The sequence below is a fragment of the Heterodontus francisci genome, chromosome 37 (assembly GCF_036365525.1).
Source record: "Heterodontus francisci isolate sHetFra1 chromosome 37, sHetFra1.hap1, whole genome shotgun sequence".
Taxonomy (NCBI): domain Eukaryota; kingdom Metazoa; phylum Chordata; class Chondrichthyes; order Heterodontiformes; family Heterodontidae; genus Heterodontus; species Heterodontus francisci.
In genome coordinates this window covers 22396865-22417140 of record NC_090407.1, presented here as the reverse complement: position 1 = coordinate 22417140, position 20276 = coordinate 22396865, and the positions used below count along the sequence as shown (strand labels likewise).

At 43.5% G+C, this 20276-nt stretch overlaps 3 protein-coding genes across 3 annotated transcripts in view; 1 reads left to right on the top strand and 2 right to left on the bottom strand.

The window, feature by feature from the left end:
• Positions 1–6722, bottom strand: part of emc1 (ER membrane protein complex subunit 1) — a 35125-nt gene extending 28403 nt beyond the window's left edge. The window contains exons 1-9 of the mRNA XM_068017279.1: positions 6396–6722; positions 5493–5620; positions 5328–5393; positions 4694–4787; positions 3536–3664; positions 2765–2891; positions 1665–1814; positions 750–917; positions 106–177 (exon numbers count right to left, since the gene is read on the bottom strand). Of these exons, the coding sequence (XP_067873380.1) occupies positions 106–177; positions 750–917; positions 1665–1814; positions 2765–2891; positions 3536–3664; positions 4694–4787; positions 5328–5393; positions 5493–5620; positions 6396–6484 (1023 nt within the window). The 5' untranslated portion in view covers positions 6485–6722. The remainder of the gene's footprint in view (positions 1–105; positions 178–749; positions 918–1664; positions 1815–2764; positions 2892–3535; positions 3665–4693; positions 4788–5327; positions 5394–5492; positions 5621–6395) is intronic.
• On the top strand, positions 6570–11271 carry mrto4 (MRT4 homolog, ribosome maturation factor). Its single transcript, XM_068017281.1, has 8 exons — positions 6570–6865; positions 7021–7079; positions 8816–8919; positions 9700–9781; positions 10019–10086; positions 10203–10354; positions 10481–10557; positions 10979–11271. Exons 1-8 carry the CDS (start codon positions 6838–6840, stop codon positions 11117–11119), a joined length of 711 nt encoding a protein of 236 aa, XP_067873382.1. The 5' UTR covers positions 6570–6837; the 3' UTR covers positions 11120–11271.
• An 870-nt stretch (positions 11272–12141) lies between these two features.
• On the bottom strand, positions 12142–19444 carry akr7a3 (aldo-keto reductase family 7, member A3 (aflatoxin aldehyde reductase)). The gene is made up of 7 exons (XM_068017280.1): positions 19143–19444; positions 17080–17267; positions 16447–16551; positions 13924–14020; positions 13298–13397; positions 13019–13148; positions 12142–12785 (listed from the first exon to the last, which is right to left on the bottom strand). Exons 1-7 carry the CDS (start codon positions 19402–19404, stop codon positions 12624–12626), a joined length of 1044 nt encoding a protein of 347 aa, XP_067873381.1. The 5' UTR covers positions 19405–19444; the 3' UTR covers positions 12142–12623.
• Positions 19445–20276: the final 832 nt, after the last annotated feature.

Sequence of the window (20276 nt, the reverse complement as noted above, 5' to 3'; positions counted from 1 at the left end):
CAACAAACACTCCCAGCACAGGTAGAGCACAGGTTAGATACAGAGTAAAGCTCCCACACAGTAAAGACAGTATCCATCTCACTTCAGGTTTAAAGAGGTCATTACCGTTTTGTTTCTAGACGTCATTACAGCCGCCACCACCTTGTCACTAGTCGTAGCAAAGGACACTAACACAGCCTGCAAGATGGAAGACAATGATTACACTGGAATACAGAAACGAACAGGAACAGAAAGCACTCTGCTGTCCATCTGGCTAGTCCTAAAATGCAAATACAGCCCACGCTCCAATAAATGTGTCCTACATTTCAACATCTTCCTCCATTTTAAAATGAAATTCAGGAAACATACAAACCACTGAACATCTTCAACTTGCAAACTCCTCAAATAAATTAATATTTTTCAAGCTCCTCAGAATTGGCTCCACTTGCACCTAAATATTGGACCTCAAAGTGACCCAGCAGAAAAAATTCCCCACTCTCTAGTATATACTAGAGCCAGCTGAACAGCTAGATTAAAAACATTTGAAATGTGATGAGGCCCAACTAATAACAGCCACCCTTCAGTGGAGTACAAGTCAGGCTTCAAAACAAAGATTAAAAGGAATCAGAGATTAAATGGTCTCTTTCGATGAACATCTCCACATAGCAGTTACTAGACATGCATCACATGGTCTTGCTTATATCTGTGTCAGTATATCAGCATCTATCCTAACTGGAGTATTGAGCATTCAATGGTTGTTCATTTCTCACCTGTACAAAGTCACGTAGCAGACTGACCACACCCTCATGCAGCTGCAATAATGCATAATGAGTGTCCGACAACTGAAGGAAGAATTGAGCAGATGAAGCTACCAGTGGAGATGACTGGGTTGTTAAGATCTTTCCCTCAAACCCCTCAGCTAGTTCCAGCTCTAGAGACTACAAGGTAGGGAAATAGAAGCAAAGATCAAAGCAGGCCACAAACCCAGCAAAAAAAAGTCAGCTCTTCACAAACATAAACATTAAAATTACTTTTGTTGCCAAATTTATACAGCAACCATAAATAGTTCATCAGTAAAAGTGACAATTAAACATTACAACCGAAGTGTCTGCAACCTGCACAGAAAGTTTGAGACAGTTAATTCTCAGACCAACAGACTCACCAGCACACACTAAAGAAAATTTTACCAGCACTCCAGTTAAAATTTCAACCTGCTTTGGCTACTTGCCATTTTCAAACCTTTTACGCTAGTTAGCAAGAACCACTGGCCGGCTGTGGAAGAATAAATGTTCCTATCACAGGCCAGATGTGGAAGGAGGCAGGTTCCCATGACTGGTGATCTACTGAGTGAGGCAATGAATGAAGGTCAAGGCTCTCCCTCAAAGAGATAAACAAACTCCTCAAAGGGGAGAGCACCCTAAATCACAGTCAGATTTCCTAGCAACATCAACAGAGGCCTGAAAGCAGGGGCCCACACATCTGGGAACAGCAAAAACAGACTTATGAGCAGAAAAGGGAGTAAATTAACACCATTAAATTATAAATAAAAAGACACTCCAAGATTTACTCTACCCAAGAGAGGTCTCTGCGCAATTGTTAAAGTACTTTGCATCACACAGTCCCAATCCATCTGGCACAGGGTTATTAAGGAATGGGTGGCCTGCAGAGCGATACTCGGTCCTCACCTTTAAAATGATCTGCTCAGATTGTTGCTCAGATTCCAGGGGCAGTATCTGAAGCGAGTGAGATTCAGTGTCTATGCACGTCAGGATCCCAGCCCCAACAACTCCACAAAGGTCCCGCAAACGTCGGATCCAGGGGGTTAATACTGTCACCTGAACAGGGAAAACGGAAATTTGATAATCAGGAAAAAAGCCCATTTCCTTGTCACTGTGTAGGAAAGTTGGAGGTCGCAGGTCAACAGGCAGTGCTCATCTCCAACACAACACATTCCATATCATCTGGATTTTAATAACGAGCCAAATCCAATTACAGCTTCTGCACCCTGTGTTCTGTCATTACTCCAAAGTGAGGGGAAGGGCAAGAGAAACAATCCTTGCACAACTGGATCCTGACATCAGCCAAACACTAGTCCAGGGCTCCACAAAGAAACAAGATGAGGGACAGGTTCATCAGAACAGAGTGCTGGCACTGCCACCGAGTCCACTCGGGTTCCAGCCTAGTCCCAGCCACTGTGCAACACAATTATCCTCAGTTAAGGGAGGAAATTAGCCAGGATTCGCACTCCTGATCATTATCTAACAGCCCATGTTAGAAGTGTGTATGGTGGACATCCAAGGGGGATATGTGTTACGATCACAATCAAAATTAGCTTCTTCATCCCTCCCTCCCTTCCGGACATACTGTATGCTGACACAAACATGAAAAATGGCCACTTGGGTGACTGTACTCCAACAAGCAGTCAACACATACAGGGAGGAAAACGAGCTGAAAAGGAGAGAGGAAGGAAAAGTAACATTAAAATATAATTATAGGTATTTAATGCTTCAGCAATCAGAGGGTTAGCATCCAGTAATGAGAGCTGTAACCAGATCCAACCAAGAATAAGAACCATGGGACTGAATCACAGATCTTATTTGAACTCACATCAGTGACCACAAAAAGCACAAAGTGCATCCCCTCAACCAGCACTGTAAGTTTATGCTTGCTCTGAGCCTACTTTCTCTCTCCCTCTCCATACGGGACTTTTCTCTCAGCAGCTTCCTTCAATACAAATAACCACATCTCCTTTGCACTGCGCCCCTATTTCCAAACCTGCCCTCACCTGTTCAATTATCTTTCCATCGTCAACGTCATATCGAATGATGACAAGGTGAGAGCCAGCAACCATTCCCACCAGGGACACTGTACCACTTCCACCAGAGTACAGGAGCTCATATCGGACGCTCTCACTGAAAGGGAAAAACAGAGAGATACTTTGTATTCCCACACATATCAAATGGACCAAGAGCTCCTGCTATCCTTAACCATGTAATCAATTTTACTCTAAGATGTACTTTCATGGCACGACAAAAACTGTTTACAATTCCCCAAGAGTATGTGGCTTGATTCAGCACTCCAGGCATTGAGTGGAGTCAGTGAGGTTCCAAGTCAGCAGGAAGGCAGTCAGTCACACATTCCTCGCACGAGTACAGACAGCAGCTGCCCTTACCGGAAAATGCAGATTCAAAAGCAGCCAAACAAGGCAGGGAAATTCGGGAACAAACGTTAAAATAAAACCATTTACACAGGTTCATTTCAACTTGACATCAGATTTCAGATGAAGACTCTTGGAGACACTTTAACTGAAAAGTGGGAAGTTGGGAGACACTGCTGACAGGTCTTAAATTACAGCTCAAAATCCCTTGCAACTTACCTTCAAAGTAAATATCAATTGTTGGGAAATGCGTACACCTCCTTCTAGGCCATAAATGAAAATGGCTCTACAAAGCTCCGACAGTAAGTACTTCTCCCCAAGATCTGCCATTTATTATCCTAAGCCTGATTACATCAACTATAAAATAGCAAACCATCACATCACAAACAATCCCTTTACCTTTCTGGTAAAGCTTCAATCCATTTCTGATGTCCATTTGAGAGATAGTGAAGCGAAATGGACGCTTTCTTCACAATGGCGATGAACCTGACTCCTTCAGCAGAGCCAACAAGGCAACCTGCCTGAAAACTGAAACAACAAACTTTTTACATCAGAGAAGCAGCAATAGTCACATCTGTAATCCTTCCCAGGAAAAAGAAATCTTATCCTTTAAATAAGATTCAGACCATAATTTACTTCTGGACATCCATTATACAAGATGTATCCCACAATTAGACTCCAGCCTTTAAGTCACTCCAGGGTATCTGCTATTTTCTTTCAAACGGGTACAGTTTTATTTTGATGTAACGGTTCTAGTCAGTTTCAAGTTCGTCATCAAGCTGACTGCAACCTTCATTCATCCCCCCATCCTCAGTACCAAATTTAATTGGCAAGACAGGATTAATGATCCTGACGTTTTTCCGGCATATTTAATGCCAAGGAATGATCAATGATTATCTGAAATGTCACTGACCAGAATCCTCCAAATGATTTTGTAGCCTCATATTACTTGCATTGAAACGGTATTTGTTTTCCTTATTTCCAAATTTCTCTCCTCCAAAGGAGAACATATTTGCTCAGTGATGAAGGATCTTTTACGGTCCAAGTATCATCTGCATCCTTGTGCTAGACAGACAGTGTCAGCAGACTTTGTCAAGCCTGATATGACCCTTACCCAATATTAACACACAAACTTTCCAGCACGGATCACTGGATAGTCCTGAGCCACTCCCACTGCCAGACTGGGGACAGAACCTAGGACCTTCCTGCTCTATATGTTCAACTACTTATTTAATAAACTCAATAAGTCAGTGGGGCAGGGTGCCACATTAAAACTGTGTCTATGGATGATGCCTTAAACCAGTATTTCAGCAGACCAAGGACTTGGGCAGTTTTCAATATTCACCTCCTCTTATCATAATAGCAGTACTTCCCAGGAATCCACCGCACATTAAATTACTATACTCCTGCATGACTGAAATGATGGTGAAAATGTGAGAAATACTCTGATCTTGAGTGTAGATGAGGAGTTGCAGGAGAATCCCTCAGAGATTCTGTTCCTGTAATCAATCCCATCCACCCTTGGGTATCAATACCATAGAGCCACGTGGTTCTCACCTGCCAGTATCAAGCAGGAACTCCCAATTCAAGCCACCAATGTTCGTATCCCACGAGCGCAGCAATCGCCCTCCTCCTGACACAGTCAATGCATCTGTGAAAAAGCAAAAAGTCACTAAGTCACCCTAAACCACAAAAATCCCTGACCAAGTTTAATTAACACAACACTTAAATGAGTTGTCATAATGCTGCAAAGAATTCAGTTAATTGTTACCCGAGATTAATCCTGTTCTTTTACTACTTTGGAATCCAAGTTTATTCCCTCTACTACTTTTTCCCCATTTCCCACCTCTCCATCGTCAGTTCAGAGGTCAACAGCATCAAATTAATATCATTGCAGATAGGATTAATCCTGCTAGAGATTCATACTGAATACATTCAGTATTCCAGGACTGTCATAATTGCGCTGTAATCTGCTTCCATGGATTTATCTGAATTAACAGCTTCAAGATTACCAAGGCCAGGGAAAACAGCGAGTTGATCACAGGGTTTACACAGAGGTTGAAATAATAATCTCCCAATCCAAGCAAGAATAATCTGTAGAAGGAACTGCAGAGTCACTTTGAGATTTCAACAGCGCTTAGAGAAAACAGACACACAGCACAAGCTGGATAGTTGAACAGACCACACCCACCCTGTCCATAGAATAACATCAGATCCACGTTTCCCTCAGGACCTTCTTTATCCACCTGACGCCAGACTGCAAATCAAAACAAAAACAGCAATGCTGGAATAAGTGACAGTTTGAAATCTAGCACAGCAGAATTAGTTACAGCAATGTCAACTCAACAATACTCACTGATCTCCCCATTCCTCGAGTTGAGAGAAGCAATCACATTATTCTCTGTTGCAACCATAAGTTTCTTTGAGTTCTGCGTAGGCACATCAAAATATGCAATCCGGGGCTTCCCAACATATTGGCGTCGCCTTAAAAAAAAACAATGCAATGCATGTGCAGGCAAAACACTATTTAGGTACTACAGAAAATTATAATAAAAAAATAACAGCATTAATTCAATCATAGAATAACACGGCATAGAAGAAACCATTCGACCCATCATGCTTGTACCAATTAGTCCCACTCCCCTCCTCTTTCTCCATAGGTCTGCAATTCTTTAAGAATTTATGTATTTCCCTTTTGAAAGTTACTACTGAATCTTCTTTCACCACTTTTTCAGGCCGTGCATTTCCAGATCATGACACTGCGTAAAAAATTCTCATCCCATCTTTTGCTAATTACTTTAAATTTGTGCCTTCCAGTTATCGATCCTCCTCCAAGTGGAAATAGTTGCTCCCTGTCTGGTCTCCAAGTCTCTCTATAACATCACTCCCATAAAATTGTACCATTTAGTTTATATTGCCTCTCTGCATCCTTCCTTTCAAAATGCTTCAAGTTGAACTCGAACTTTGTCGAATTCCAATCAGTTAGTAGGGTTTTCAATGAATTCGCAACAAACACCAGTTCCACCCCTCCCCAGCCCGGTTTTGAATTAGGAAAGAGGTAGCACCACACGCGGCCTGGCCTGTTCTCCGATGAAGCACCTGGGAGGAAACAAACCGGCCGCGCGAACAGGGGCCGTTCCTCCTCGGGCCCTTCCAAACCCGGTTTCCAGAAGGAAAAGCAGACTACAGCCCCGAGTGGCTGCCCCGACCCTTCTTACTCACAGCCCCCGAATGGTAGCTCCTCTTCCCAGGGACTCACCAGTCGAACTTCCCGACTTGATCCTCGTAAATCCCCGCTGAAAACTCAAAGAGAGCAAAAAGGAGCCAAAGCCCAGAGAGAAACACCATCACTGCTCGGCCCTCCAGTATCCCAGAGTGCAGAGAGAGCTCCGCCCTCCAGAATCCCAGAGGGCATAGGGAGCTCAGCCCTCCTGAATCCTCATACGGAAAAGTTCCTGCTACGTCCTAGGGTGCAGTTAGAGTCTGTGCCCAGAAGCCTTGCTATTTGGGATGAATCAATAAACCTGACGTGTTCTATCCGAGTCTGATAACTCGGTGCCGATTTTACAGGCGGAGTGAAGGCGCCATTAATCCCAAAACACCCTGCGGCACGGGGTCCTGACCGCGTTGTTAGCGGCGGCGTGAGTGAAGGGGCGGCGGAGCTGTGAGTCCCGGCGCCGCATACTCGGCCCCCTAGCACGATGCCACGATCCCGGCGCGACAAGCGGGGTAAGGACCGGACATGTCCTGGAGACGCGCCAATGGATTATTTTTTGGTGAAGCCGCGATTGTACCGAATTCAAGAGTTTCCACAAGGCCGAGGCCTCTAACCCTCATTGATTGAATTGTTCCCAGCCTGACTGCTTTTTGTTTTGTTTCTGCAGTTTCTTTGACTAAAACAACAAAGAAAGGATTACAAATCAAACAGAACCTGATCGAGGAGGTGAGTTAACAATCGCATTCTGATGAAGGGTCACTGACCTGAAATGTTAACTCTACTTCTCTCCCCACAGATGCTGCCAAACCTGCTGAATATTTCCAGCACTTCATTTTTATTTCAGATTTCCAGCATCCGCAGTATTTTGTTTTTATTATCACATTGACCACATTGTCACACTGACGAGCGACCGCTCGGGCCTCTCCTAATCTACCCTGTTCTGTGCTCCCATCGTTTCGGTCACAAAACAGGCCTCAACCCTTCCCAACTTGTGACGGCTCTGGGAAAATCTTTCCCCCTGCTTCCATCCTCACATAACTTACAACAACAAATTCCCAATTGTCTAGTCTTGGACTCTGTCGGTTCACCAAAACATTTCTGCAGCTGTCGGATGTGTTCAATCACATCCTCACCTGTTCCTTTGATGCTTTTATCTCCAGCAAAACCCTCACTCTTCCCTACCCTGGCACAATTCATTTTGGTCTCTACAGGTTCAGCCACTGGTGAGATCTGTCTGGATCATAACAAGTAAAAAGATAATCCTGTGTTTTTTTTCTGTTACCAACCGTCTCCTTGAACCTTTCTCTCCTGCACCTCCCCCACCCTGGACCCCCTTCTACTCCTCACCTCTAACAAGTGTGAGGAGCCCATGAACCTGACAGTAAATCCCTTCCCTTGCTCACCAGGGTTCCACCTTATACATGCCTTTGTCACGTCTAGGCCAACACTCCACTTCTGCAAACTTCAGCTGATCCCAAACTATAGAAAAATAGGAGTAGGCCCTTCGAGCCTGCACCACCATTTAATACAATTATGGCTGATCATCCAAACTCAGTACCCTGTTCCTGCTTTCTCCCCATATCCCTTGATCCGTTTAGCCCTAAGAACTATATCTAACTCTTTCTTGAATAATGATTTGGCCTCAACTGCTTTCTGTGGTAGAGAATTCCACAGGTTGACCACTCTCTGGGTGAAGAAATCCCTCCTCATCTCAGTCCTAAATGGCTTACCCCTTATCAGACTGTGACCCCCTGGTCCTGGACTCCCCCGCCATCGGGAACATCCTTCCTGCATCTAGTCTGTCCAGTCTTGTTAACATTTTGGATGTTTCTATGAGATCCCCTCTCATTCTTCTAAACTCTAGCGAATACAAGCCTAATCAACCCAATCTCTCTTCATACGTCAGTCCTGCCATCCCAGGAATCAGTCTGGTGAACCTTTGCTGCACTCCCTCCATAGCAAGAACACCCTTCCTCAGATAAGGAGACCAAAACTGCACACAATACTCCAATACTATTGACCATCCCCTGTTCATGCTGACCTGCAATGGCTCCCAGTCCAGCAATACCTGAAACTTGTAATTCTGATCGTGTTCAGGTCCCTCCATGACCTCACCGCTCCCTATCTCTGTAATCTTCACCTCACCATTAGTAGCTATGCATTCAACTGTCTAGGTGCTAAGTTCTGAAATTCCTTCCTTAAAGCTCTCCGCCCCTCTTCTTTAAAGACACTCTAAAACCTACCTTTGTCCAATCTTTTGGCATCTATCCTAATATCCCCTTATGTATCAGATTTTTATAATACTCCTGAGAAGTATGTTTTCCTACGTTCAAGGGGTTTTATAAATGCCAGTTGTCATTGTAAAATTAGTTAATCCTGATGGAAGGTAGGCCAAAGTATGCTGACAGTTTGTTTGAACCCTTATTACTGATGTTGGTTAGCATTTTGTATTTTTTTTTTAGTTAAGAAAATGTGTGGACACCTACAAGAATCTCTTTGTCTTTTCTATTGAGAATATGAGAAACAACAAACTGAAGGACATGCGGAGTGCCTGGAAACATAGCCGGTGAGTCACTGGGATTTTTTTATGTTTAAATTACTGGAGGATAAACGTCCTTCCCCAAACAATTCCAACTGCAATAAAATGGGAACCAGGTTAGTTTCATTTCTGCTGATGCAGAGGAGGAACCTAGGAACAGGAGTAGGCTGTTCAACCCCTCTAATCTGTTCCACCATTCAATTAGATAATGGCTAATCTGAGTCTTAACTCCATTTATCTGCCTTGTCAATTCCTTGATGCCCGTATCAAGTCAGTCCTGCCATCCCAGGAATCAGTCTGGTGAACCTTTGCTGTACTCCCTCCCTCTATCAATCTCAGTTTTGAAATCTCTGTGACCCTCCACAGTTTCAAGCTTCTCATTATTTGGAAAATATCCTGATCTATCTTGGTTCTAAAGTGGATGACTTCATACTTCCTCACATTGAACTCCATCTGCCACAGTTTTACCCATTCACTTAATCTGTCAATGTCCCTTTGCAACTTTCTATTCCCATCTACACTGCTGCACCACCTAACTTTAGTGTCAGCAGTAAACTTAGATATACGACTTCCTATTCCTTTATCTAAGTCACTTATATAGTGAAAAGTTAAGGGCCCACTACAAATCTAAGGGATACCACTAGTCACGTCCTGCCAATTCAAATGTATACCAATTATCCCTATTCTATCTACTCACCAATTACCTACCCATGTCAATAGGTTGCCTATAATTCTATGTGCTCTCATTTTTACTATCAGTCTCTTGTGTAACTGAGGGTGAAACTATTCTATTTTCTGCTTGTGCAGCTTTTTCTTTGGTAAAAACAAAGTGATGGTGGTGGCCCTGGGAAAGGAACCAGCAGATGAGTACAAGGATGGTTTGCACAAGGTGAGTTTTCAGGGACTGGGCCATGTGTGGGACCGATAACTGCACATTTCAATCTACATATCCACAATGCAAACTTCAAAGTTTAGCGGGTTAATGTTTCAGGTCAGTGATCTTTTGTCAGTTCTGGTGATAAGTCATTGACCTGAAACATTAACCCTGTATTGCTCCGTCCAGATATTGCCTGACCTACATCTATGCTTTCAGCATCTGCACTATTTTACATTCTTTTCCTTGTAGGTCAGTAAACAGTTACAAGGTGAAGTTGGTCTTCTGTTCACTAATCGCACAAAGGTGGAAGTGATTGAGTGAGTCTCGTATCATTTTTTTTCTGTCTACATACTTTGGCCTGTTTGAGCTGTTCCCACTCTTAATTTTTTGGTGTTTCTGCTGAGTTCTCCAACACACTTTCTCCAATCTACAGATGGTTTAATCAGTACACCGAGTCCGATTTTGCTCGTGCTGGGAATAAAGCTACAATGGCTGTTACACTCGATGCTGGACCACTGCCACAGTTCACACACTCCATTGAGCCACAGCTGCGGAAACTCGGGTTACCAACCACTCTGAAGAAAGGTACAGTAATGAGCAACGGCAACTTATGCAGACTGGTGATGCTCTAATTCTTTACTGTCACATATGAGCAGAATAAGATTTGGAACAATCGGCAACTGTTGGATTTCACTTGTCTCTGTTTCCTAGGTGTCGTGACATTATTGTCTGATTACGATGTGTGTAAAGAAGGTGCCTCATTGACCCCTGAACAAGCACGTCTTCTGGTTAGTTTTTACTTTTAAATAATTTTCAGAAACTGAAGCTACTGAGAGAAGCAGCAAGGAAGGAGGTGGCTTTAATTTGGAGACTCTCCCTGGAGGGAGGTCAAAAATTGCAAATGTATTAACAGTGGAAACTAAGCACTTCTGCGTTCTAATTTTCAGGGATTGAATGAGGCAGAGTCCTTAGCACTCGTTGCTTCAACACATTGTACTTGGATCCTATTCAGCTACAGTACCAGCCAATAGAATCTGGCTGGTACCATCACTACTACCTCCATACACAAGCTGGAATGTGTCAATAAGTGTCAAAATTTACCTGCAAGTCTGGACAAAATAGAATCTTCCAAATTTGCAGTATTCAGCTAATATTGGTGACGTGGGCAGTGTGCAAATTTTTAATTGTCCACTCTCTCTTCTCTCCCAGAAACTGCTTGGTGTTGAGATGGCAGCTTTCAAAGTGACAATAAACTGTATGTGGAACTCTGAGACTGGTGAATTTGAGCAACTGGCAGCAATTGATGAAAGTAGCAAAGAAGTGGAAGAGATGGAAGATGAGCAGGAGTGACTGAATGGAAGTTTGAAGACTACAGCCTGTGTGTGACAGTGTTAACCTTCAGTGACTGTAACCAGCAATGCCATGAGCATTTGGAATATCGATTGTTGCAATAACAGACACTATAACTTGTGTGGATCTGTAATAAAAATGTGGAACTTAAACAGATTTATTATTGGCTGGATTTCACCTAGTGGTGCAAGAGATGTATGGGATCTGAGGTTAATTGGCTGTCATATGGATCTCCACGGAACCTACTGATTAACATGATTTATCCATCTTAGCGTTAAGAACTCTTGTATATATAGCACCTGTCTGATCTCTTCACAGCCAATGAATGGCTTTAACGTGTAGTCACTGTTGTAGGTGGCAGCCAATTTATGGGCAACAAGATACCAGTAATGACAGTGAGATGAATGACCAGAACTGTTTTTTGGGAGATGGTCACTGAGGGATAAATGTTGACTAAAACTTCCTGCTCTTGGCATAGAGCTACAGCATCTCGTGTCCACCCACACAAGTAGACAGGATCTCCGTTTAACATCTCATCTGAAAATCAGCACCTCCAATAGCACACTCTCTCTACTGCCCCTGTGATAGTGCAATACTCCCTTAGTACTGTGCTGAAATGTCAGTCAAGATCATCTGCAATCCTGGAGTGGAACTTGAACCCGCAATCTTCTAACTCAGGTTAGCATGCTACCATTAGCCACAGCGATTAATGTTCTGTAATATACTACATATTTTTGTATATCCACACTTGTAAATGGTAGGCAATAATTACACCCTTGCCCTGCCCCCAACCAAAGGAGTTAAGTGTCATCAATGTCAGGAAGGTATAATGTTATAGTGTAACAGTTTACTTCAATCTCCATTGTAAATGTAAACATAGGAATTTATCACAAAAATAACAATCTGCCTGTAAAATGAGGACAGCAATATATCTACCCATTCTAGGACATCCTCTCATCTGGTTTTAGCTCAATCCTCCTATGTGCAATGCTATGGATAATTTGAACACTGAAACATTAGTGGTCAATTAGTCTTGGTTTTTATTTGGAGACAAATTTGAAATAAATAATTTTGTACTGTTGCTAACGGCTTTGATTCTATTAAGTGTTTACAGTTAAATTCTCCAACAGCTCCAACTGGAGTCACTGAAAATGTCCTCAAAATCTCATTACTGTCATAATGTTACCAATTTTGTCCTAGGTTGGTCCTCTGCCTAATTCTTTATTGAAAAACAGTTAACTTCTCCGCCATCTAGACTTGTCATTCATTTCCCCTTGCAGCTCAGCAACTTTTCACCAGGATTGCTGGCAATCGAGCCACCTGAACACAATCAGTTACTTCATTTTATCCATATTCAGACACACCTAATGCTATATCAGCTCGTAGAAGCAAAATTAATAAAACTAGATTCAACAAGAAATTTGTAATAATTATTAAATTAATTATCTCTGTGCCTGTATGTTAAGGAGCCCCCTGCCTGCCATTTGAGCAGATGAGGTCTGTCCTATCGAAAGTAATTTGGGCAATCATGTGCCACAAGATTCCAAGCTTCAGTAAAGGCCCTGACCACAGCTGGGGCAAGTGGCCCTTCCTCAGACGCAGACAGATTTTGTTGAAGCTGCTCCATCGTTGACATCCCAATGATAACTGTGTCACCAAGATCGCCCTGGAAAAAACAAACAAGATGTCAACTGTTGTATTTATTGTAGGTGAACAATCCTATCTGTATGGGGAAGGTGCTGAAAGAGTAGACTAGGCTCCACCGTTAACAGTTCTCAAACTGCTAAGTGCAAATCAGTGACATGGGGCTAAGTTTCCACTGGTCCAAATCATCACTTCTGGGTTGTAATTTGTGACATTGGCATTGTTGGTATTTATGCTGCAGAATCGATGCCATACCCGGAGTTTGGAATGATGATACATCCACCGTAATGCTGCTGCTGTTAGATTTGGCTTCTCAGAACTGTAAGTTGCATCTATTGCTTTCTTCACCAAATCTATAGCTCGGAAATGATGTTCCTTCCAGTACCTGAGCCACAGCAAAGGAAGAACATTATTAACAAAGGAATTACAGAAAATGAGAAACTTAGAAATTGCTGAAAAATCAGTCAACTCACTACTGCTATGGGAAAGGGTATTATGTGAAGCCCAACAGTCGTGGACAGCTGGTGAACTCACCTGTTTCTGTACGCCTCAGCCCAGCTGTTTCCAAAGAAGCGGCCAGTAGGCTGTTCCTCATTTTTGTCTTCAAACTGGTATTTCCCGGTCAGCAGCCCACCTGCAGCAACGAGACATAATTTATATTCTCTTCATTCCTCAGGTTCTGGCTTCCTACCCCACATCCTGTTACTGCTCTTGATCTGGATCTTATGAAGTTCAGAATGGGGCCTGGGCTGACTTGGCAATCCATTTTGTGAAGACTAGGAATGGACCTCGTTTCTCCCCTCCCCTGAAGTATTGACCGTTACTCCCCAACTCATCCACGTGATGATCCTTCAGCGTGTGGAGGAGAAGCCATTCTGTTGTCACCTGATATCCATACATGGTTTCCCAGTAAAAGGGAGGGAGTGGGGAGAGGGTACTGGATACAGATCAGATTGTCTCTGAGTTCATGTGTAGCCCTGACTGCTGTGTGGTGGAAATGATCTAATTCAGCACACAACAGGAAAGGCTGTTGCTTTTCTGAATATATCCATATGGTGTAGCAGAGCTGGATAATTCAAAAGAAACAATTTCACTTTTAATGTTTTGTAATGTTCTGACATTGATCCCATGTTTCATCTACTTCTGGGAAGATACTGTACCTGCGAGCGGGTTGTAGGCGTAAAATCTCATCCCTAGATGCCGGAGACAGGGAAAGAGTTCCACTTCCACTTGTCGGGTGGTGGCATTGTACATTCCCTAAAAGCCAAAATAAAATTATTCCAGATCAAACCATCTATATGTGGAAAACTGGAATAATGGGCACCAACTACAACATTCAGCTCCCAGATATTTAGCTTTGTAACCAACAACTGGCAATTATAATATAAAAACAAGAAATGCTGGAAATACTCAGCAGATCTGGCAGCATCTGTGGAGAGAGAAGTAGAGTTAACGTTTCAGGTCAGTGACCCTTCTTCAGAACTAGCAAAGGTTAGAAATGTAATAGATTTTAAGCAAATAAAATGGGGGCGGAGCAAGAGGTAACAAAACTGAAGGTGTTGATAGGACAGGGTCAAAGAGAATAACTGACCAGAAGGTGGTGGAGCAAAGGCAAACAGTATGTTAATGGTGTGTTGAAAGTCAAAGCATTAGTGCAGAGAGGGTGTTAATGGACATAAAAATGAACAGCTCTGGCCCGAAGCACAACATGGAAAAAAACATTAGGCAGGCACATGATAAGAAAAATGAATGATGAAACAAACTAAGAAAAAGAAATAAAAACTGAAAATAAAAAGGGGGGCCTGTCATGCTCTGAAATTAGTGAACTCAAATGTTCAGTCCAGCAGGCTGTAGCACGACTAATCAGTAAATGAGATGCTGCCCCTCGAGCTTGCGTTGATGTTCACTGGAACACTGCAGCAAGCCCAGGACAGATATGTGGGCATGAGGGGGGCTGTTGAAATGGCAAGCAACCGGAAGCTCAGGGTCATGCTTACAGACTGAGCGAAGGTATTCCGCAAAACAGTCACCCAATCTGCGTTTGGTCTCCTCAATGTAGAGGCGACCGCATTGTGAGCAGCAAATACAGTATACTAAATTGAAAGAAGTACAAGTAAATCACTGCTTCACCTGAAAGGAGTGTTTGGGGCCTTGGATAGTGAGGAGAGAGGAGGTAAAAGTGCAAGTGTTACATCTCCTGCGATTGCATGGGAAGGTGCCGTGGGAAGCGGACGAGGTGTTGGGGGTAATGGACGAGTGGACCAGGGTGTCACGGAGGGAACGATCCCTTCGGAATGCTGACCGGGGAGGGGTAGATGCGTTTGGTAGTGGCATCACGCTGGACATGGTGGAGAATGATCCTTTGGAGGTGGAAAGTGAAGACAAGGGGAACCCTGTCGTGGTTCTTTATAGTGCCTTTCACAACCACCTGACCTCTCAAGTCCTTTACAGCCAATGCAGTACTTTTTGAAGTGTAGTCACTGTTGAAATATAGGAAATGTGGCATTTAATTTGCAGACAGCAAGCTCCCACAAACAGCAGTGTGATAACGACCAGATAATCTGTTTTTGTGATATTGATTGAGGGATAAATATTGACCAGGACACCGGGGTTAACTCCCCTGCTCGTCTTCGAAATAGTGCCTTGAGATCTTTTACGTCCACCTGAGAGCAGATGGATGTCAGTTTAACATCGCATCCAAAAGACTGCACCTTTAAAATAGAAAAACATTCCTAGACATTACACAGAAGCATAATCAGACAAAAATTCACACGGAGCCAAGGAAGGAGATAGTAGAATGGGTGGCTAAAAGCTCGGTCAAAGTGGACAGTTTGAAAGAAGATCTTAAAGGAGTTGAGAAAGGACGGGAAGTGGTTTATGAACAGAATTCAAACTGCTGAAGGTATGTGTGCTAAATGGTGGAGTAAAGGGAGTGGCACAAGAGGATAAAGTTCTCTGGTACTGGCAACAATCCAGGAGCAGGTCGATGGTATGTTGGGATATAGCCCAGACCAGTGATTTTCAGGTATGGGAGAATAACTCGCCGGGGGAGGGGGGTGGTGCGGGGGCCATACCCTCGCCTCCAAAAGTCAGTACCCAAATTTCTGCAACTATGACAAACAACTTGTATTTATATATCACCTTTGGCATAGTACACGTCCAAAGGCACAAAGTCTGACACTGAGTCACATATTAGGGCAGGTGGCCAAAAGCTTGGACCAAGAGGTTTTAAGGAACATCTTAAAAAGGAGGAAAAAAAGAGGTAGAAGAGTTGCTCAAGCAGCCAGAATTGGAGGGTTGTAGGGCAGGATGGGATGACAGAGATACAGAGGGGCGAGGCCATGAAAAACACTAAAAACAAGAATGAGAATTTTAAAATTGGCTCTTGGTTAAGCAATGCATCAATGTAGGTCAGCAAGCATAGGGATGATGGGTAAATGGGATTTGGTGCGAGTCAGGTCAGGGCACAGGCAGCAGAGTTTTGGATGATCTCCAGTTTACAAAGGATAGAACACAGGAGGATGGCCAGGAGTGTGTTGGCAGTCGTCAAAAAATAGAAATAATATACTAATAAATCCACAAATACAAGGAAAAATATCTGATGAACACAGTAACTAAAAGAGAAGCTCAGAGAGTTAGATCCTTCAACAGGCTGGATATTGCCAGTCTCACTCTTGACATACCTGATAGATGGTGGGTAGAACCCAGTTGTTATATTTACAGATTGAATACACCTCTGCCACTTCCCATGAAGCATAGTTTGAGAGGCCGAGTTCTTTAAATTTCCCCTAAAAAGAAATCCATGTTAAATCACTTACTTTTTACAAGTTATTCCACAGCAATAACAGAAACCCTGTACTTATCATGAAATCAAGAAAGGCAAACATATAACCTCTTATCATTTCAGAAACTGCTCAAAGCCTTTTCTATGAATCACTCAGAAGGGCAGTAACTGCTTTATACCTTTCTCACAAGACCAAATAAACAGTAAATGATACAAATCTTTTACTTGTCTTTGAAGGAGTAATGTTGGCCATGACATTAGCAGAACTCCCTGCCTCCTCTTCATATAGTGCGATGGGATCTTTAACATCCTCTGAACAAGTGGAACAGGTAGGCAGGATCTCTGGTTAATGTCACACCCTAATAGTGGCACCTCTGACAATACTGCACTCCCTAAGTATTGCACTATTCTATGTGCCGTGGCAAGTGGGACTAATTGGATAGCTCTTTCACTGAGACGACACAGAAATTATGGGCCAAATTGCCCAGTATGGCTTGTATGCCCTGCATGTTCTCTAGTATGCTTACTGTACCTGTTGGTGAAGCTCCTGACAGGCAGCCAGTGTTTCCTCAATTGATGTCTCATGGTCTGGGGCGTGGAGATAGAGGATCTCGACACTCTCCCTTTGCAAACGCTCCAACGATGTGTTCAACTGACATCGGACACTCTCAGCTTTCAATGTCTTCCCGTCCCATGGATTCACTTTGGTTGCAATCTTCACTTTTAAGATACAGAAAGGAACTGGAATCAGTGCAAAATCAAGGAAGACAGGTTGCAAGGCAATTTATAGGGGTGTTCAAAATCATGGGGGGCCCTAGACAGAGGAGACAAAGAGAAACTGTTCCCATTGATGGAAGGGTCGAGAATTAAAGGACACAGATTTAAGTTGACTGTTAAAAGAACCAAAAGCATCATGCGAAAAAAAACTTTAACGCACCAAGTGTTTATGATCTGGAATGCACTGGCTGAAAGGGTGGTGGAGGCAGATTCAATCGTGGCTTTCAAGAGAGAACTGGATAAGCACCTGAAGGGGAAAAAAATCTAGAACATGGGGTGGGGGACAGTCTCAGGTAAGTCACAGAATCGTTACAGTGCATAAGACAGCCATTTGGCCCATCATGTCTGCAGTGGCTCTCTGAAAGAGCAATTTCCTCAGTTCCATTCCCCCGCCTTCTCCCCATAACCCTGCACATTCTTCCTTCTCATTTAACTGTTTATTTCCCTTTTGAATGCTTCAATTGAGCCTGACTCCACCACGTTCTCAGACTGTGCATTCCAGACCTAACCACTCACTGCATGAAAATGTTTTCCTCATGTCACATTTGCTTCTCTTACCAAATACTTTAAATCTGTACCCTCTCATTCTCGATCCTTTCACAAGTGCAAACAGTTTCTCTCTATCTAATCTGTCCAGACCCCTCATGATTTTGAATACCTCTATCAAATCACCTCTCAGCCTTCTCTTCTCCAAGGAAAACAGTCCTAACTTCTCCAATCGATCTTCATAACTGAAGTTCCTGATCCCTGGAACCATTCTCGTGAATCTTTTCCGTACTCTCTCCAATGCCTTAAAGTGCAGCACCCAGAACTGGTCGCAATACGCCAGCTGAGGCCGAACTGGTGTCTTATACAATTTCAACATAACCTCCTTGCTCTTGTACTCTATGCCCTTATTAATAAAGCCCAGGATACCGTATGCTTTATTAAGCGCTCTCTCAACCTGTCATGCCACCTTCAATGACTTATGCACCCATGTCCCTCTTCTCTTGCATCCCCTTTAGAATTGTACCCTTTATTTTATATTGTCTCTCCATGTTCTTCCTACCAAAATGAATCACTTCACATTTCTCTGCATTGAACTTCATCTGCCACCTGTCTGCCCATTCCACCAACTTGTCTATGTCCTTCTGAAGTTCTATACTATCCTCCTCACAGTTTACAATGCTTCCAAGTTTCATACCATCTGCAAACTTTGAAATTGTGCCCTGTACACCAAGGTCTAGGTCATTAATATAGATCAGGAAAAGCAAGGGTCCCAACACTGATCCCTAGGGAACTCCACTGCAAACCTTCCTCCAACCCAAAAAACATTCATGAACCACTATTCTTTGTTTCCTGTCACTCAGCCAATTTCGTATCCATGTTGATACTGTCCCTTTTATTCCATGAGTTACAAGTTTGCTCACAAGTCTGTTGTGTGGCACTGTATCAAACGCCTTTTGAAAGTCCACGTACACATCAACAGCATTGCCCTCATCAACACTGTTACCTCCTCAACAAACTCCAGCAAGTTAGTTAAACATGATTTTCCCTTAAGAAATCCATAGGTGATCATCCAGGACGGAGATGAGAAGGAATTTCCTCATTCAGAGGGTTATGCATCTTTGGAAATGTTTACCCCAGTGGGTTGTGCATACTTCATCGTTGAGTATACTTAAGGCTGAGACAGACAAATCTTTGATGTTTGAGGGATATTGGGAGCTGGAAGGAAAGTGGAGTTGAGGCAGATCATAAACCATGATCGTATTGAATGGGGGAACAGGCTTGAGGGGCCGAATACTCTACTGCTCCTATTAGTACCCCAGGGCTCCTCACCTCTCTGTCCGAGTCCCAGCGTCCCCACCACCTGCTCCGAGCGCCCCTCCGCGTACATGAACGCACCGTCCAATTCGTCGTGCCCGTGCTCCATAAACGCGCAAACCATTGCCGCGCTTTGCTTGGCGTCCACGCGCCGCCCAAACTCCATGGTCCCGAGGACGGTTCGGGGCCGCGCCGCTGCCAAACAACTGGACATGATGCGGGAAACAAGAGGCCGCCACACTAACACTGAGCGCAAAGACAAAACAAGGCCCAACATGGCAGCCGGGGCGGGCCGAGTGCAAATACTAACGGTCCATTGAGGAACGTGTCCAAACCCCGCCCACTCCGGGGAGCGTCGCCGAACCCCGCCCCAGTGACCGTAATACCATTGAATGTCAAGTGGACGGGGGGATTCGGCTGTCAGATAATCATTGCCTGTCACTGGTGTGGCAAAAATGTTACTTGCCACTCATTCTCCAAGCTTAGAATTGATCATCAAACAAACAATTGTGAATGGAGTTAAACACTGCAATCAGCAGCAAACAGGCCGACTTCTGCCATGACAGGGTAAAACAATTTGCTTTCATATGGCATCTTTAACATAGTAGAACGTCCCTAGTTGCTTCCTGGAAGCATTATCAAACAAAATATGACACCAACTCACTTGAAGTATCAAGACAGGTGACGAAAAACTTGATCGAAGAAACAGGTTTTAAGAAGTGCCTTAAAAGATAGAAGAGGAGATTCCAGAGCTTGGGGTTAGGTAGTGTGGTTGCTAATGGTGAAACATTTAAAATGGGGGATGCACAAAAGGTCAGAGTTGGAGAAACACAGAGATCGGAGAGGGTTGTTGGGCTGGAGGAAGTTACAAAGGTAGGGAGAGGCGAGGCCCTGGAGGGATTTGAAAACCAGGATGAGATTTTAAAATCCAGGTATTGCCAAAGTCAGTGTAGGTGTGCAAGCACGGGGACGATCATTGGTGAAGCAGATGAAGATTAATACATGCCCCTAAAAAACAAAAGTACCATATATACAGTCAAGCAACCATGGACAATATGAGGTAAGACACAAGAATAATGGTCAACCAGCAACCTGGAAGAAATATAGAAAGCAACAACAGGACACAAAAAATTAAGAGCTGCAAAACAG

What these genes read in the sequence shown, in the direction of transcription:
- mrto4 (XM_068017281.1), top strand. Translation starts at nt 6,838, where the DNA reads ATGCCACGATCCCGGCGCGACAAGCGGG. An exon ending in ACAAAGGTGGAAGTGATTGA is followed by an intron (nt 10,087 to 10,202) that starts GTGAGTCTCGTA and finishes TCCAATCTACAG; the next exon opens with ATGGTTTAATCAGTACACCG. An exon ending in CTGAACAAGCACGTCTTCTG is followed by an intron (nt 10,558 to 10,978) that starts GTTAGTTTTTAC and finishes CTTCTCTCCCAG; the next exon opens with AAACTGCTTGGTGTTGAGAT.
- akr7a3 (XM_068017280.1), bottom strand. Translation starts at nt 19,404, where the DNA reads ATGTTGGGCCTTGTTTTGTCTTTGCGCTCAGTGTTAGTGTGGCGGCCT. An exon ending in GTCAGGAGCTTCACCAACAG is followed by an intron (nt 16,552 to 17,079) that starts GTACAGTAAGCA and finishes ATTTCTTTTTAG; the next exon opens with GGGAAATTTAAAGAACTCGG. An exon ending in TTCTACCCACCATCTATCAG is followed by an intron (nt 14,021 to 16,446) that starts GTATGTCAAGAG and finishes TTTGGCTTTTAG; the next exon opens with GGAATGTACAATGCCACCAC.